Source organism: Natator depressus, chromosome 2 (assembly GCF_965152275.1).
Source record: "Natator depressus isolate rNatDep1 chromosome 2, rNatDep2.hap1, whole genome shotgun sequence".
NCBI classification, from domain to species: domain Eukaryota; kingdom Metazoa; phylum Chordata; order Testudines; family Cheloniidae; genus Natator; species Natator depressus.
In genome coordinates, this window is record NC_134235.1 from 82699219 (window position 1) to 82719230 (window position 20012).

At 41.8% G+C, this 20012-nt stretch overlaps 1 protein-coding gene across 2 annotated transcripts in view; it reads left to right on the top strand.

Moving 5' to 3' along the window:
* Nucleotides 1-20012, top strand: part of SMCHD1 (structural maintenance of chromosomes flexible hinge domain containing 1) — a 170381-nt gene that overhangs the window by 94858 nt on the left and 55511 nt on the right. For both annotated transcript variants that reach the window (XM_074944544.1, XM_074944545.1), the window contains exons 29-32: nt 1158-1325; nt 3785-3910; nt 8538-8617; nt 11491-11648. In XM_074944544.1, coding sequence (XP_074800645.1) covers nt 1158-1325; nt 3785-3910; nt 8538-8617; nt 11491-11648 — 532 coding nt within the window. The remainder of the gene's footprint in view (nt 1-1157; nt 1326-3784; nt 3911-8537; nt 8618-11490; nt 11649-20012) is intronic.

Sequence of the window (20012 nt, forward strand, 5' to 3'; positions counted from 1 at the left end):
AAAATGTACAGTGACGCTTATAAGAGTTCCTCTAAGCCAATTTCTCAGAAAACTAACATCTGAAACAAAAGTTCCATTTTGTTTCTTAGCAATAAACTGATAATTGTTTTATCATTTCATTTTTCCTGAAGTTGATGTAAGATATATCAGTCATTGCCTGGTTAATAGGCTTTCTTTCTCTCTCCAAGCTAAACAGCTGTCTAAAACAGTTTTAGCATATGTACAGTAAATGCAGTTTCTTCTGTGTTCAATCGTTGATCGGTGGACTAACCAAATTTTGTGACTTTTTCAACTTTTAATATCATTTTTCACGTTCCTTGTTTTTCTGTTTTCCAATTTATTTGAATTGTATTTTTTCTTAATATCTAGCATAAAGATACAAAATCCTGCTACACGGAATTTCTGTCAAATAGAACTTAATTTAATTTTCAATGGCAAACAACAACAAAAATAAGGGGAAGGAGATTTTTTACGCTGTCCCATTCAGTTATGTTACGGAATTCCCTTTTTTTTTGGTGTGGCTCCACTTGTAGGTCCTAAATAATTGTTGGATTTAACATTTATTATTGCATGCAATAGCTCTGATGTAGTTATGTTTGAATAAATTGAGATCCTCAACCTGCTTTTCATTTTTGTGTGTTGGGCAATAAAGGCAAGTGGCTGATCTTTCTGCCTTGGGCAGTTTATTTTAATGTATGTTAGTATTTGATTTTAACACAGCCTTTCAGTATTCTGCTCCTTCATTTGAGTGAGTTATTTATTTTTATGGGGAATAAGCTATCATTTGTTTTTTCATGTTGAGTCATCATGTTAAGACAAGCAAATATATATTGTGTCTGGGCTTATACATTTTTGACAGTTTTGCATGGTTGTTTTCCTGTATGACCTGTCCTTAGGTATCATGGCATAAAAATAATTAGATAAAACCCCATTTACTCTGAAGATAGGTGTCTTAAGAATATTTGCACATCCCAAAATACCTTGACATTTTAACAGAGATCAAACATTGCAATATAATCTTTTTGTTTATTGTACAACAAAAAGACTGGTATCCAATGTACATAAATAGTAAGTCACATTTTTAAATCTGAAAAAAGAATAAATTACATTTCACTTTGCTTTTACTAAAAACATGTTACACTTCTGTTTCTTAATAGGAAAGTACACAAACCATGACAGTCAAAGGTATTAGCTTTTATCCAGGTCCTCCTGGAAGCAAAGAACTGTGTTTTGCTTGGCGTGAATTTTCTGATTTTCTCAGAGTAAATTTGACTTCAGGACCTCCAGTTAAACTACACCTTATGGATTGGCCAGAATTAGAGGAGGTGAGTCAGCGTCTTTGGTTCAGATCCAAAGCGTTTAATACCAGCTTTTTATATATCCAGAGTTTTTGAAATATAAGGAGCAAAGATGAAACCTGTTGAGTTTTTCTTTCAATATAGTATATTCAGTATTCCTGAAAGTTTCTAGAACATAACAGCCTTGGAGATCAAAGTTCACTTTCTCTACAAGACAGTATAGGACAGACAGAAGCAATTCAAGCTTCCACCAGTGCCCCTATTTATATGGATATGTGCTAGGGTCTGCCAGACCCTCTGAGGCCCCCTGCTGGAGGCTGCATGGCCCTGCCACACCCCGCCCCAAAAAAGGACAGTGGAGAGGAGAGGGTCCTCCAACCTGCCTAGAGTGGCTGTGTGGGACACAGCCAGTCAGGGCCCAGCAGCCTAGAATAAGAAGAGTTGCAGAGCCAGAGGGAGTTCAGTTCCCTGTAAACTGTAGGAGTTTGAATGGTGTGTGGGTGGCTGACAGAGCTACAGAACCCCAGACAGGGCAGTGCTGCCAGAAGCGAGGGAGAGCAAGGAGGAGCCCTGAGCTGGTTGCTGGGACTCCATTAGGACAAGGACCTGAGGTAAGAGTGAAGACGACATGGGGAACTGGGCCAGGGAATTAGAGAAACCATGCAACATAGTTAAAGGGACACTACAGACAGCTGCGATCTACAGGCTTCCTGGGCTGGGACCCGGAATAGCGGGTGGGACTGGGTCCATCCTCCATTTGCCACTGGAGGGGAAGTGGCCTGGACAGTGAGGCACCCAAGAGGGGCAACTGAACTATAGTGGCCCAGCTGGAGAGCTGGAGCCAGGAAGCCCCAAGAGGGCGAAGACATTGTCTGCATGGAGGGAGTTATGGGGCGCTGCTCTATCCCAGTGGAGGGACAGTCTGAGAGAGAGAATGTTGCAGGTGTGCACACTCTGCCCAGGGGGCGCTCACGAGAGGTTAGTGCACCCCATTACAGGATACCTGTGTGTTTTGAACTAGACTGTGACCATCCAGTCATTTTATGTGTAACAGTTTACCTGACCAGTCAAAATCAGTTGGTTTTTAAAAGCAGGATTTATTTTAAAAGTTAGCTCTCTCTAAAACTTAAATCTGAATTTTACAATATTTTGTGATCATAATTACCTTGGCATTTTAAACTGTTTTACTCTCATACTCCTCTTCCTCAATCTTCAAGAGGTGAACTGCTGCACTGCCATGTGACTCTTGGAGACAGTCCAGCATTATTACTGAGGTCTCTTGGACTAAACTCTGTACCTTGCTTCTCAAGCTTGCTAGAAGTTCTGCCTTAGACAGTGAAACAAGTTGGCAAATCAAATCTTCTGTTTCTAGTTTTTATTTCTGATATGCTGGTTTTTAAGGTAGTAGGAAGACAGCCCGTATCCTTATGTGCTTTCAGTCTAAAAGCAATTGAACAGATGGAAAGTGAGGAAAGTAACACAACATCCAGGTAGAGTGAACAGGGTGATGACTGGCACTACATATGTTAACACTATCCGATCTTTAGTGGGTTTTTTATTTTCTTTTTTACATATTATAATTGATTCAAGTGATGACTTTTGGGTGGTGAAAAGTAGGTAAAGTGTAAAAAAGGAAGAGTTTGGAAGGGATAAGGTTGTTACACTGAGAATAGAAAAGAGGAAGAAAGTTTAGATGAGAGAACTGAGAAGGAAACTGATGTGGAAAGGGAAAGCAAAAGGGTCAGGGATTGTGACTGAAACAGTTAATAGTATTTTTTTGAATTAAATAAAAATCTAAGTGTAGTTTAGGATACTATTAGGTTGCTCCTGCTACAGCTCTGTTGAAGGCAGTAAGAGAGAAGATTTTTAATTGCCTTTGAACAGACACCTAGAAGCATCTCTCCCTTCCCTCTGTAGTCAAGGCCATGTGGATGAGTAGTAAGTCAGTTGGTGGGATGGCATAGTCTCAGATATCAGGAAAGTGTGCAGAGATGACCCATGTCTATTGATAGTGGGGGGCCTAACCCTGAAACAGCTAGAGTCACCCCACCCCCAGCAACCCACTCTTCGCAGAAAGCAGCACTGCCTCCCTCCCCCACCAACCAACACTCCCCTCCGCCCCTGGAAAGCAGTGCCACCTCCCTGCAGCTTCCAGCTATTGCCTCTGCCTCTCCCTGCCCAGCACAGCTCACTGGCTCAGCTGACCTGCAGGGAGGGGGCCCAGCTGCACCATGTGACCAAGCAATCTGGGGGGCATGTGACCCAACATACCTACTCCCCCATGCGTTGCCTCCACTGGGGTTTTAATTCTCTACCATAGGCAGCCTAGTTTAGGAGGCAGCTGATGGAAGGCATGGCCTCATGTTCCTTGGTCATATTTTGTTGGGAGGAGGAGGGTAGTTCTTGCTCACACCCCTGTAATGATTGTCTGACACACATTCCATTTACAATAAAGTAAAAAATATATATATTTGTATCTTTTTCAGCCTATTGCAGTAATTAATGGCAGAGAACTGCAGAAGCCTCTGATAGTTCAGCTCTGTGATCAGTGGGAAAATCCATCTCCTGAACCAAATGTCAAAATCAGTCTTGTGAAAGCTAACAACTTAAAGGTAAAGTGAGATCTTAGAGGATGTTCTGGCAGCTTTTATGTATCAAAGCTCAAAAATATAATCTACCAAGACACAGCTATATCACCTCCCTACATCTCTATCTAGTTTCTCCTTTTAAAAAATATGTTGCGGAATTTTAAAGTACGGATGTGAATATACCAGCTAAAAAGAGCAGAATAATCTTTTACAGTAGTAACATACAATAAATAATAAAAAATAATTTCCATCACAGATTCCGCAGTTCTTTTTTCTTTTTAACTAAAATTAAATATAGTAATAAAACTAATAATTTATGCTATTCATTTGTAACTTTTTATTTTTACTTTCTCTCCCTGGGCCTTTCTCTGTACCTTCTCCATATTCCCTCCATTTCTTCTTATTGCTACTCTTACTTAGTCTTCAGGTTCGTACTTAAGTAATCTACCAAATGACAATAAAAAACAGAGTCATTAGTATGGTACATAATCACCTTGTTCAGTATTTCTCAAACTGTAGCCCATCAAGAACTGTCTGATGGTCTGCAAAAAGCTGGCAGGCTACACAATTCTGGCTTCCCTGCTTGTTTCCCTCTCTCAATGCTGAGATGAAGGCTCTTTGCAGTGAATATCAAGTGGAAATGAGGAGGAAACCCCTTAGCTGTGTGTAAGCAATTGCTGCTGTTGCCACTAGGATATTATGAAAATATATATGTAAGATGGTCTTCACAATTGCAAATGGGATGGAGGTGGTTTGTGAGGTGGTCTCTTTATTAAAATGTGGTCCGCAATATGAAAAAGTTGGATAACCCTGATTTTTGTGTATTTTTAATGTGTGCTAATTTTTGCTTATATATAAGGTGTTTTTCTGCTGCACAGCTTCTCTCCTCATTCATCACAAATGGGTAATTCCTCATCGGTGGAATTTGGAGATAGTTCTAAAGGCTCCAGAGTTAAACTACACCCTTTAATTCAGGCCACAAAATTTTTTGCCTTCGTGGGCAGAACAAGTTTACTGGAGATTCTGCATCAGCTTCAGATAAATTTAAAATTTGGAGGTTTATATTGAAATAAATATGAAAATGAAAAATGCCCCTACTCTGCTTGCGCTACATTGATGACATCTTCATCATCTGGACCCATGGAAAAGAAGCCCTTGAGGAATTCTACCATGATTTCAACAATTTCCATCCCACCATCAGCCTCAGCCTGGACCAGTCCACACAAGAGATCCACTTCCTGGACACTATGGTGCTAATAAGCGATGGTCACATAAACACCACCCTATACCGGAAACCTACTGACCGCTATGCCTACCTACATGCCTCCAGCTTTCATCCAGACCACACCACACAATCCATTGTCTACAGCCAAGCTCTACAATACAACCGCATTTGCTCCAACCCCTCAGACAGAGACAAACACCTACAAGATCTCTATCAAGCGTTCTTACAACTACAATACCCACCTGCTGAAGTGAAGAAACAGATTGACAGAGCCAGAAAAGTACCCAGAAGTTACCTACTACAGGATAGGCCCAACAAAGAAAATAACAGAACGCCACTAGCCATCACTTTCAGCCCCCAACTAAAACCTCTCCAACGCATCATCAAGGATCTACAACCTATCCTGAAGGACGACCCATCACTCTCACAGATCTTGGGAGACAGGACAGTCCTTGCTTACAGACAGCCCCCCAACCTGAAGCAAATACTACCAGCAACCACACACCACACAACAAAAACACTAACCCAGGAACCTATTCTTGCAACAAAGCCCGTTGCCAGCTGTGTCCACATATCTATTCAGGGGACACCATCATAGGGCCTAATCACATCAGCCACACTATCAGAGGCTCGTTCACCTGCAATCTACCAATGTGATATATGCTATCATGTGCCAGCAGTGCCCCTCTGCCAGGTACATTGGCCAAACTGGACAGTCTCTAAGTAAAAGAATAATTGGACACAAATCAGACTTCAAGAATTATAACATTCAAAAACCAGTCGGAGAAGACTGCAATCTCTTTGGTCACTCGATTACAGCCCTAAAAGTGGCAATTCTTCAACAAAAAAACTTCAAAAACAGACTCCAACAAGAGATTGCTGAATTGGAATTAATTTGCAAACTGGATACAATTAACTTAGGCTTGAATAAAGACTGGGAGTGGATGTGTCATTACACAAAGTAAAACTATTTCCCCATGTTTATTCCCCTCCCCCCGCCCCGTTCCTCAGACGTTCTTGTCAACTGCTGGAAAAGGCCCACCTTGATGATCACTACTTCCCACCCCACCCCCCCCTGCTGTTAATAGCGTACCTTACCACACACTGTAATGAGAGTGATCATAACACCCATTGTTTCATGTTCTCTATGTATATAAATCTCCCCACTGTATTTTCCACTGCATGCATCCGATGAAGTGAGCTGTAGCTCACGAAAGCTTATGTTCAAATAAATTTGTTAGTCTCTAAGGTGCCACAAGTCGTCCTGTTCTTTTTGCGGATACAGACTAACACGGCTGCTACTCTGAAAGCAATGATTACAGTATTTCTTCTGTTGTTTATTAATACTTGGTTCAGTTTATGTGGTTTCCAAATTTTAATTTTTCAATGTGCTGTATAGTTTTGTGTCGAAAAGTTATAAGCATTATAGAAGTTTGGGGCGAGGGGTTGCAATTGTGTAAGAGACACACCAGGGAAGGTGTGACGGTTCAGTTTCTCCCAAATACTTTGTGGTATAACTTCAGTTTTTATTCATTTTCATGCTGGATGATTTCATTTCACCTTCTAGCTCCTCTCTTCTCCTCTCACTGCTTGTTTGGATTTGATAGCCAAGGAACCTCAATTGCCCCTGCAGAAATGACTAGGCCCCTTAAAGCAGGGACACCTCCACCCAGACCTGGACCACTTACAGTTCACAGCCTGGACATTGGAAGAGAAATGTGGTTCAACAGAGATTTTCTGTTAGCCTCATTCATACATTATAGAATCCATAAAGAACTCTGGTGCAGGGACTGTCATTTGTACAGTGCCAAGCACAGTGAGCACTGGACTTCAGATGCTACCAGAATACAAATAATAATCACAAAATTCTTGTGATCTTAGCTATTCTAGAGTTTTTCCAAGCTGATTGGTTAAAGTTCTACACCTAAACATAATGGGGAAATAGAGTACCAGCTTTAGTGCCATTCTTCATGCAGACATATTGGACTCCCCATCTGAGTCTGAGGTATCAAGACTAAACGAATGGCATATTAAACAAACCTGTGGCTAGCCTTTTTAGTTGTCATTGCCTCTGAAAGACATTCTTTGTTGTTTGTTCTATCTATACAAAATACACACTGCTGCTATTGGGGAAAATGTCGTCATAGCTTCAGAAAGCTTTCTGCCCAAAGTATGTTCTTCTTTCCACAATTCTTGGGAAATCGTTCTTTCATCATTTTGTTCCAATCCTTAGCACTCCTTTGCGAGGTGATAGCATAAATGGGCATCCCTAGAAATCTACAGATATACCTTGAACCTACAAAGTACATGTGGCAAATGTACCCTGTTTTGATTCCATCCCAACCGTCAGGCCTCAGATTTTCAAAGTTGCTAGATGTTAATGTTGCACCAGTTGGTATGATAGGCATTTGGAAACCATTCACAGAGGGAGTCAAGGCTCCTTCTATAAGATCCGCTGTGGCATGAGACATACATGTCTGAACATACATGTGAGAAAAACTGACAAAATAGGTTTCTGTTCCTCTGAAGAGGCATCTTTGGAAGAAAGGTACTACTGGATTGGATTCCAAATTCCCTTGATATACAAAGCTTTTGTCTTTATGTGGGATAATTTCTAGTCTGCCTTTTGTTCTGCTGGATTAAAATTCTTTATCCTTTCCCATGCTACTTCTGGGAATCAATGCTTGCTACTTCTCAGCAATAATGTTGGCCTACCTCTAAATTCCACATGTGAGAGGCATTATCCATTTGTTTTGAATGAGAGGAGACGCTGCTAACAGGAATTTCAAATAAGTTCTCAGTCCTTACACTTGGTTAATAGTGAATTGGTGTGGTATGCAGTTTGCAGTTTTTGAGCACTGGTCCCTTTGTGTATTCCACTGGGCATGCACATTTATAATAGTATGTGTATATAGTATATCTATATTTCATAGCCATATATACCAATTATATCTGTAATATTCTGTATTGTAATCATCCTCAAAAAACTCTAAACAAATCTAGAATGGATACAAATGAAGAAAAGTGGGAGGCAGTTTGTAGAGGGTGCAAGAGACTTAAAATATAGCCCAATTAACATATTACAGAATAACTAAATTGACATCAGAATCTAACAAAATATATAATCACAGTAAAATATATAAGCAGGTAAATTAAACCAAAATCTGCTTAGTCAGACAAGATGACTCTGAGTGTCTTAAAGACTGGTCAAGGATATTCCAGAACCTGTGAAAATCTTAAGAGTCAGGAGAGGTACAGTATAAAAAAATGAGCTGAATTGTCAGAATACAAGGAAAAGTATTTGAGTTGAAATAAAGTGTGATAGAAAAAGGGAAAACGATATTTTTGGTGTAATTTAAGACTTGACACTATTTCTATGTCATTAAAAAAAAAAATTTTCTTGACAACCTTCAACTCTCTTGACAGATCATTTCTTCAAGCCAACAACATAAAACAGATGAAAATGGTAGGGCTAATCTGGGAGTAATTAGTATTCATGCACCCAGGTAAGTAATGGAAATGTATAGACAAAAATTAACTTCTGAAAATACTCTTATTAGATATCTTTAAGTTAATTAGCTGCATGTTTACTAAGGTAGTTGCCAGGAAGTCATCTGGAGCAAAGTGCAAACACGTAACTTATTTACTCCTGGGGGAATTCTGCGCTAATGCGTGTGCGCATAATTAATGAGCCACACATACTTTTAATTTTTTTGCACAGAATAAAGCTTCTGATGAAATGTTGCTGCAGTTCTGCCTTTTGCCCACCAAAGGGCGCTGTGGCAATAGGACACAGCTGCTCCCTGCAGAAAATAACTTCTGCAGTTCTGCCTTTTGCACACCACAGGGATCTGTGGCGATAGAACATAGCAGCAGCTCCCAGCCAGCTAGGGACAAGAAAGACCCTGCCTTCTTCGCAGCACCTGCCAGGCCACGTCAGGAGACCGGGGCTATGGGGAGACAGTGTGGGGTGCTGTGTGTGGGGGGGGGTCAGACAGGGTCTTATAAGGGCTAGTGGGAGGACAGACTGGGGCAGGGGACTGACTGGGGTAGGGGGTGAATGGGAGTGAAGACGCAGGGCCACATGAGCAGAGGTGGAGGGGGTGCAGAGCTACATAGGGACAGAGGATGGCTGAGTGGGGACAGAGAGACACGTGGGAACTGAGAGGGGGGACAGGGACACAAATGGATTTGAGTGGCTGGGTGGGGGCACAGAGACATGTGGGAGGGGGTACAGGGACACAGATGGGGAGTGTCTGAGGGGACACAGAGCCACATTGGGACAGGGGGAGTGGGTTTTTAAGTGTGGGTGGAGGGACGCATGGAGGTTCAGGAACACATGGGAACAGGGGCAGATGTGCCTGACTAAATGGGAGAGGCTAGGGGTCAGCCAGGGTTTGCATGGGGGAAGCTCCCTAGCAGTCCCTCCCCATCCCCCCAGAAAATCTGTTCTATATTTTTCCCTCTTATACCCAACAACCCTCCAAGTTCACAGTCAGTCTCCTTCCCAACCATTTACTTCCCTCTCCCTCAGCTCCTCCGTTACCCCTGACTCCCACAAGCCTTTGCGCTGCTTCTGAGGGGTGCAGGAAATACGGTTCTGTATTGTAGTTTAAATGAATTATTACTCAGAATTCTGTATTAATATGCCTAGTAATGAATCTATTTCTCAAAAAACATTTCCTGAATCTTTCTTTGTTGTCTTTATTGTTACAGACATACTTGCTGACATGTATTTTGAAATAAATTACCAAAAATAATTGAAACTGGTGTGATTATATTGTTATTTTGACAAATAAAATGTGCAGAATTTTGCTGAATTTTAAAATATTGTGCCCAGAATTTTTAATTTTCTGGCACAGAATTCCCTCAGGAGTAACTTTTTGTTCGGGTGCATAGGCTAGGTTAATTGTTCAGCTTTGAGAAAGTCATTTTATAAACACTTTTTTTACAGAATGTAATAGCTTACTCCATACGTCTGCCAAGAGAAGCTGCTGCTCTTGTTTTGGGGTTTTTTTTAGACATGGAAAAAAATCTATTAAAATGTACATTTTAACCACTATGTAGCACCTAGTGTAGATAGGGGTTTAACGTCTTTAAAAATGTGTTACTGCCTAGGGTTAACCATACCCAACTAACATGTTAAAGTCAATAACACTTGTTTTTAGAGGTGTACCAAGTGGTGTTTAAAAATATTCGGTAAAATGTTTTTGCTAACATGTTTTTTAAACAAATACATTTTTCCCAGTCTAGAGAAGGCCCTGGAGTAGAAAATTTAAGGAGCATTGGAATGAAAGAGAAATAGTTATAGGTCCTGTTAAGGAGCCTAGAGTTTTCCAAATATATTTCCACCACAAATTAGCTGTAATTATTTTTTTTCTTGTCTTTAAAGACTCCTGCATTCCATATAAACAGACAGAAACTAAGGGACTGAGGCCAACTTGTTTCCTTTTATAGGTGCGGTCTTGGTGACACAGGGAGCATGGTTTGAGACATTCAACCCAAGATAAACTATAACAATTTTTAATACTTCTGAGCCAGCCAGGTGGCCCAGAGGAGATGTGTGGATCCAATAACTGTAGTACTCAGTAACTAAGTTATTTTTAAGAATTTTTCCAAAGGGCCAAAGCAGTTCTATATTATGCAAAAATATGTGAGGGTGACGTAAACACACATTTTTCTGTCTTGATGCTTACAGTGTTTTATATCAGTTAATACTTTTGCATTTTTAACTTAAGATATTTTGAACAAAAATAACTTTTTAAGTTCGAAGAAAAGTGTTTGAGTCTTTCGGCATAGCTAAAAATGTAGTGTTGTAAATTAAAAAAAACCCTCAGATTTCTGTATTATGAAGTTAATGACCTCTTCATGGTCTAATAGTCTCAGTGTATGTTGCTATGTGTGAGGCCTGTGTTCAGCTTCAATCTTTGGCTTGCAAGGACTGGGAATGGTTTAGAAGACACTTCTCTCAGGTGACCTTTTAAATCCCTCTCTCTCCTTCCAGTCCTAATGATCTAAACTGTGCTACAAGTCAGATCTTGAAAAGGGGATTGAGAACTGGTCAAAACGGTGGAATATTAAAGCAAAAGTAAATGCAAATAACTCTCATTAGTGCATAGTTAGTTGTGAGAACATCTTAAACTTTAGACATTTCTTGACTCGTGATATTTCTAACCTTGCATTAATATTAGGTTTTTACCTTTACTATAATTTTGATATTAATGATAGAAAGTGGGCGTGGGGAGGAGAATTTTGTAAATTCGGAAAGCCAAATAATTCACAAGTACCTTTATGAAAATCCGTTTAAACATCTTTTTGAAAAACTGGTATTAGCTTATTGCATTATAACAATTTGTTATATGATTATTGTATGTTTCAGGGGAGAGCATACATTACAGCTTAAAGCCTCATACAACAGGAACACATTAGATTGCCCTATAATCAAGTTCAATGTCCTGCCTGACCCTGAGAAACCTGTGTGTATGAATGTTAAGTATGACAAAAATGCTTCTTTTGTAGCAGGAAGTACCTTCCCTGGTGAGTAGCTCTACTTAAATTAGCCTTTTTTTCTTTTTCTTTTTTTTCTTTTTTTTTGTAATTTTGGAAACCAGCCATCCAAATAAATTATGGCTTTTGATGTCTGTAAAAAGTGATTTGTGAGATTTATTTCAATGATGATCAGTATTTTCATACATCCTTTTTACCCGAAATTCCATTATACCTGACTGGCAAAAGCCTATACAATCAGCATTTTGGCTTCACCTATCGAGAAACAGGAGGCAAATATGTGAAATGATTGGCAGAAGTTCCAGTTTTGCCGTTTTTGCCCAATTTTTGCCCAAAGCCTGCTAACAGCCTGGAGGAGAAGAGATGTCTTTAGGCTATGGCTACACTATGCAGCTTTTAGCGACACAGCTGTGTCACTAAAAGGCGTACAGTGTAGCTGCTGTTTGTCAGCAGGAGAGAGCTCCCCTGCCAACAAAAAGCTTCCACCCCCCACAAGCGAAAGCGGCTCTGTTGGCCAGAAAGCCCTGTTACCGACAAAGCGCTGTTCACACCGAGGCTTTTCATCTGTAAAACTTTTGTCCTTCAGGAGGGTGTTTTTTTAACATCCCTGAACGACAAAAGTTTTGCCAACGAAGTGCAAGAGTAGACAAAGGATTTAGTCATCATGCCCCTCTTGGTCTTACTCCACTTTCTTTTCTTCTACCAAAAAAAATCTAAATTAAATAGTCCTTCAATTTGTGGGCCTCTTTGCAATGTATACAGAATTGGGCTTGTGGGCTGGTTCCATTTGTGCCCACTCTGAGGTGTTTTTCTCTGTCACTGGCTCTTTCTCTTTTCTGAAGATGTTGCTCTATAGGCTGGGAATCCCACCTCTGCTACCATTTCTTCCCCGGGTGATGGAGGAGATTCAGTTTTTGACCTGACACTGCCCTTTTTGCACCACCATGAATGTCACAAGCTGGTAGAGCTCACCCAGATAACAGCAGTGCAGGAGATCTGACTCCTATTTAGAGGAAGTCCAGTATTTGTCATTGTGTGGAACTCTAACCATTGATTGGTTTGCTCCACACAAGACAACAGAACTCCCCGTGGTGTTCTCCAGAAACTTCACTCTCAAAATCCTTGTGACAGATTCATTCTCCTATCATTGGAAAGAAAGAACTAGGAAACTGTTTCCATTTTATTCCTCATTAACCAAGGATGGCAGAAAATCAGGCTGGGCCTGGTGGAAATAATTTTACTGTCACAGTAATGCTTCACCAGGCCTTGATTTTTCTGATGTAATGAGCATGTGTGTCTTGCACCAATTGAAGCTACGCCTTCTCTTGATCCTGTTTCCCCACCCAGTTTTCTGACCCAAAGTACGTGGTACTAACAGCCTGGAGAAATTGAATAGACTTGAAAGAGAATCTGTTGGAGGACTTCTCCACCCCACCCCCACCCCCCCATTGCTGACTGCCTGTCCAGGAGCCAATCATCCACTGTAGTTAAATATTATGACAGGTTTATTTTAGCCCACGAAAGCTTATGCCCAAATAAATTTGTTAGTCTTCAAGGTGCCACAAGGACTCCTCATTGTTTTAAATATTATGGGATCCTGAATATAGCTTCTCTTGGGCGGGATGACAAAAGGAAATATCTTTGTATAAGCACCTGTTCCCTCCAGCATGCCCTTCAGTTCCTGCTACAGGTGTTTAAAGTGACCTTTCCCAAATATACACCTCTAATCTAATCCAGGGAAGGGATATTTAATGCCGTCCTTGTGGAAAATGGCTGTTATGTTCCCAAAACCTGTGATTGGTTTTGAATGTTGTTATGGGTATGATGGGGTAGCTTCTGAGACCTTATTCACCTAGTAGCCTCTGAGACCTTATTTACATGGTTCCCAAGAACTCAGCTCAACTGTTGTTGCGGTTTCTTTGTTGGCATACAGTCAAACTACCCTTGAGTTGATCAGGCTCAAATGTAGCCTGTGGGTACAGGCATTCTTTTTCTAGCCTGCTGATCCATTTACCTCCCTAATCCTATCTCCCAAGAAATGAGGCCTCACCAATGTCCAGTTACTCATGTCAAGCCAGGCCTACATGCTACAGCCTTTGAGTTTGACATATTTTCCCTTTTTTGTTGCTGATTTCAGTTTTCAGGGTGAGCAAGCAAAATTATTGGATTCATTCTCCTCCCTTCAGTTCTTTCCAGACAGAGCCGTGTTTTCATCTTCTCCCAGATTTATTCCAAGAGTTAAGTTCAGATTTTTGAACCCTTAATCTTCTCCCAGTCAGTTACTTAGATTGCGCCTCAGTCTATACGATAGGCACCTCGGACTTCTTCACTAGGCCATATCCTAAATAATCCTTCTTCAGATACTTGGCCTCCAGCCAGTTGTCCCTTAATTTTCATTTCCTGGATTTCAAAAATTTAACTTTGGGCCATCAGTGAGCAGTTTTTCTACTTTTTTTCCTTCTCTGGGACAAAATTTGGAGACTCTTTAAAAAGGGATGGTGGTGGAAGATCTTTCCTGAAATGGGATCACCAAGTTCCTTTCTCTCTTTCCTCTCTCCTCCCCCAGAATGGTGGAGCAAGCTAAAAGTGAAAAGTGTTTTCATTTGACAGGAGGTCCTTAAGAGCAACAGAAGAAGACCTTCTTCTTTCAGTGATGTCCCCGTGGGTGCTCTACTTTAGGTGTTTGAGCTCCCCTGTGCTTGTAATTGGAGATTTGTGGGAGCAGTGCCTGGTTGGGTCGCACATGCGCAGTCCCTGTCTTGCACTGCCTCAGGCGGTTAACTAGTGCTGTGCGACTAACGGTCCCTCAGTTCCTTCTCTACCACCTTTGGCTTGAGTCAGAGCATTCAGCAGTACCTCAGAGCTTAGTAATTTACCCCTTTTCCATTAGTTCTACTTCAAATAGATAATTTGTCTTCCTCGTTTTTCTCCCCATTTGTTTTTCTTGTTAAAAAAAAAAAAAAAAAAAGTTTATTTCTTCCCTCAGTAGAAGTTGGGTTTTCATTTAACTGGTTGAGTAGTGTGTAGTTCTCCCCTTATGGGGGAGGGGAAATACTCCCCTCAGGGGCAAGCCCAGGTCACTGGGCTTTAAATGCTCCTTCACCTGCAGGCTTTCAGTACTGATTTCAGATGGACACTCTGTGTGTTCACCGCTTAGGCGAAGCACGCATGCCTCAAAAGTGCCCACATTGTCACAAACTGACAGCCCGGACCAGGAAAGCCAGAGACTTGTGGCTTAAACTGCTGCTCATGGAGAAATCTCTCTACCCGGCGTCTGAGCCAGAAGCATGGACACCCCCGGGACACAGTTCACCAACTTCAGCCTCTGAAAGGGGCTCTTCTTTGTCTGTGACTCACGCAACCACCCTGCTAAAAAGTTGGCTAAGAAGCGTATGTTGTCCCCACCAGTTCAAGAAACGACCAAGAAACAGCATCCCCCAAACTGAGAGACCTTGTCAGTACCAACAGGCACCACAGCCGTGATAACGGGACCTTCCGGTACCGTGGGGACCGTAAGAGCTAATCAGGGGTAGGCAACCTATGGCACGTGCTCCAAAGGCGGCACATGAGCTGATTTTCAGTGGCACTCACGCTGTCCGGGTCCTGGCCACCAGTCTGGGGACTCTGCATTTTAATTTAATTTTAAATGAAGCTTCTTAAACATTTTAAAAACCTTTCTTAATTTAAATACAACAATAGTTTAGTTATATATTAAAGACCTATAGAAAGAGACCTTCTAAAAACGTTAAAATGTATTACTGGCACATGAAACCTTAAATTAGAGTGAATAAATGAAGTCTCGGCACACCACTTCTGAAAGGTTGCCGACCTCTGAGCTAAATACACCAAGAGAGCTAGCTCCAATGAAGGCACCAAGGGGAAACAGAAACCCCATGTCTCGGCACTGGCAGATCCGTCCCAGCACTCGGCACCTCAAAACAACTGCAGCCTTTGCTGTCACCTCCTGTCAGTATAGCGCAAAATTGTACCCTTACAGACAACAGCTCCACAGCAGCCAGTATCTACCGTTCCCACATCAAGGGCACCGAGGCTGTCGGCACCACAACAGTTCTTCCTTCCCAGAGACCTTATAGTATCCTCAACACCCGACTCTCCTATTCTTGGCACCAAGATCACTAGAGCACTGTTGGTACCGAGCCACTGCACTGCCATTTGCTCCTACATTTTCAAGTGATGATGAGGAGGGAGAGACATACCCCTCACACTGCTCTTCTCCCGCTCACAAAACGATCATACCGGCCCCACCACACCAGGGGTACTATACAGGGGCCAAAGAACAATAGTGTTACAGGCACCCTTGGATGGCCCCTATGCCCTTCCCTCCATCGTGGCAGTATTGGGCCCCATGGATGGCATATTCCCCACACCACCTCAAACCTCCTAGCCCACACAGAGAGGGTACACGGCAGTCACCTGTGCTGTCAGTACCAGGGCCATCTGAGCCCCCTGAAGAGATGACAGGCGAACAGGAAGAAATCTGTGAACAGGAAGTCGAACTAACAACTCATTTGTCTTCCTCTGCCCCAGATGACACCATCATGCCCCCTCCTCCTAATGCAGAGGACGACTTTAGACATTTCCAGGATCTCTATAGGAGAATTGCAGATTCCCTTGACATCTCCCTGGAGGAAGTGCAGGAGACACGACATAAACTCGTTGACATCCTGCAAATATCAGCATCATTCAAAATCACTTAACCCATGAATGATGCAATCATGGAACCTGTCAAACACCTCTGGCAGACCCCTGCAACAATCGCTCCAACCTGCAAGAGGTCTGACACGAAATATTATGTCCCTGCAAAAGGAACAGAGTTTTTTTCACATCCCACACCAAACTCCCTGGTAGTGGGTGCTGTTAATGAAAGGGACAGATAATTATACCCACAAAACACACCATATGACAAAGACTGGAAGAGACTTGACCTTTTTGGCTAAAAAATGTATTTCTTAGGGAATGAATGGCTTAGAATGGCTAATTATGAGGCGTTATTAGCAAAATACGACCACACATATTATGGCAAACTATCAGATTTTACTGAATTTCCCCTGAGGAGAAAAAAAGCAATTTGGTGCACTCATTTCGGAGGGCCAACTGATTTCCAGGACAGTACTGCAAGCTGCCCTATACTCTGAAGATATAGCAGCATGATCTACAGCCACCGCAATCGTAATGAGAAGGGCATCCTGACTGCATCTTTCTGGCTTCCCCAAAGAAGTTCAAGCAATAATGGAGGACCTGCCGTTCGAAGGGCCCCAACTCTTTGCAGCCAAAACGGATAAGTCTCTGCACACCCTCAAGGACTCGAGGCGACTCTGAAGTTCCTGGGTATCTATACTTCTAGGACAAAGAGAAACAAGGAAAGTATTACAACCCACAGAGATTCCAGTCCACACCATATGCACAGATACACAGGCAATATGAGCCACAAGCTTGGAAAGAACAGCCCCCAAGGAGATGACAACTGTCAGCTCAATCTAATAGATCTCATCAACTATCTGCCAGGCAGCAAGTTTGAGATGTTGGTCGAGGGCCCGAGACCCCCACAACTTTCAACTGAGAACTACCGTCTCGCAGCCATTCAAAGACCATTTAAGTTCCTACTACCCAGTCTGGCAATCCATCACTACAGACAGATGGGTGCTGGAGATAATCAAAGTTGGATACTCCATCCCTTTTACTTCCAACCCCCCTACCCATTCTCCCTCCCAGTCCCTCTTCAGGGACCCCGCTCACGAAGATCTGCTGCGTCAGGAAGTAATCCCCCTCATCCAGCTAGGAGCAGTAGAACTGGTACCAACAAAATACAGAGGGACAGGTTTCTACTCAAACTACTTCCTCACACTGAATAAAACAGGAAGATGAAGGCCCATTTTCGATCTCCAGTGGCTCAACAGATTTGTCAGAAACCAACACTTCAAGATGGTGACTCTGGCAACCATTATCCCAGTGTTAGAAATAGGGGACTGGCTCGGTCCTCGACCTCCAGGATGCATACTTCTACATAATGATTCACCCATCACATTGGAGGTTTCTCCAATTCTATCTCGGACCAGATCACTTTCAATACAAGGTATTGGACTATACCATGTTCAATCCTCCATGAATTTATGTAGTTCTTTTTTGAACCCAGTTATAATCTTGGCCTTCACAACATCTTCTGGCAAGGAGTTCCACAGGTTGACTGTGCGCTGTGTGAAGAAATACTTCCTTTTATTTGTTTTAAGCCTGCTGCCTGTTAATTTTATTTGGTGACCCCTTGTTCTTGTGTTATGAGAAGTTGTAAACAACACTTCCTTATCTACTTTCTCTAAACCATTTCTTTTCCAAGCTGAAAAGTCCCAGGTTTATTAATCTCTCCTCATACGGAAGCCGTTCCATACTCCTAATCATTTTTGTTGCCCTTTTCTGAACCTTTTCCAATTCCAGTATATCTTTTCTGAGATGGGGCGACCAAATCTGCACACAGTATTCAAGATGTGGGCGTACCATGGGTTTATATAGAGGCAACATGATATTTTCTGCGCTATTATCTATCCCTTTCTTAATTATTCCCAGCATTCTGTTCGCTTTTTTGCCTGCCGCTGCACATTGAGTGGATGTTTTCAGAGAACTATCTACAATGACTCCAAGATCTCTTTCTTGAGTGGGAGCAGCTAGTTTAGACCCCATCATTTCATATGTATAGTTGGGATTATGCTTTCCAATGTGCACTACTTTGCATTTATCAACATTAAATTTCATCTGTCATTTTGTTGCCCAATCACCCAGTTCTGAGAGATCCTTTTGTAGCTCTTCGTAATCTGCCTGGGACTTAACTATCTTGAGTAGTTCTGTATCATCTCCAAATTTTGCTACCTCACTGTTTACCCCTTTTTTCAGATCATTTATGAATATGTTGAATAGGACCGGTCCCCGAACAGACCCCTGGGGGACACCACTATTTACCTCTCTCCATTCTGAAAACTGACCATTTATACCTACCCTTTGTTTCCTATCTTTTAACCAGTTACCAGTCCATGAGAGCACCTTCCCTTTTCTCCCGTGGCATCTTACTTTGCGTAAGAGCTTTTGGTGAGGGACCTTCTCAAAGGCTTTCTGAAAATCTAAGTACACTATATCCACTGGATCCCTTGGTCCGCATGCTTGTTGACCTCCTCAAAGAATTCTAGTAGATTGGTGAGGCATGATTTCCCTTTACTAAAACCATGTTGACTATTCCTCAACAAATTATGTTCATCTATATGTCTGACAATATTGTTCTTTATTATAGTTTCAACCAGTTTGCCTGGTGCTGAAGTCAGGCTTACAGGCCTGTAATTGCCGGGATCACATCTGGAGCCCTGTTTAAAAATTGGTGTCACATTAGCTATCCTTCAGTCTTCTGGTACAGGAGCTGATTTAAATGATAGGTTACAGACGACAGTTAGTAGTTCAACGATTTCACATTTGAGTTCCTTCAGAACTCTTGGGTGAATACCATCTGGTCCTGGTGACTTATTGCTGTTTAATTTATCAATTTGTTCCAAAATCTCCTCTAATGACACCTCAATCTGGGACAGTTCCTCAGATCTGTCACCTAAAAAGAATGGCTCAGGTTTGGGAATCTCCCTCACATCCTCAGCTGTGAAGACGGATGCAAAGAATTCATTTAGTTTCTCCGCAATGGCCTTATTGTCCTTTAGTGCTTCTTTAGCTCCTCGGTTGTCCAGTGGCCCCACTGGTTGTTTAGCAGGCTTCCTGCTTCTGATGTACTTAAAAAAAAATTTGCTGTTACTTTTTGAGTAGAAGAGGCAGCTAACAGTTCCTCAAATTCTTTTTTGGCCTTCCTAATTATATTTGTACACTTCATTTGCCAGTGTTTATGCTCCTTTCTATTTTCCTTAGTAGGATTTAACTTCCACTTTTTAAAGGATGCCTTTTTGCTTCTTTTACTTTGTTTAGCCACAGTGGCTCTTTTTTGGTTCTCTTACTATGTTTTTTAATTTGGGGTATACATTTAAGTTGAGTCTCTATTATGGTGTCTTTAAAAAGTTTCCATGGAGCTTGCAGAGATTTCACTTTTGGCACTGTACCCTTTAATTTCTGTTAACTAACCTCCTCATTTTTATGTAGTTCCCCTTTCTAAAATTAAATGCTACAGTGTTGGGCCGCTGTGGTGTTTTTCCTGCCATAGGGATATTAAATTTAATTATATTATGGTCACTATTACCAAGCAGTCCAGCTATATTCACCTCTTGGACCAGAATCTGTGCTCCACTTAGGACTAAATCAAGAATTGCCTCTCCTCTGGTGGATTCTAAGATCAGCTGCTCCAAGAAGCAGTCATTTAAGATGTCAAGAAACTTTATCTCTGCATCCCGTCCTGAGGTG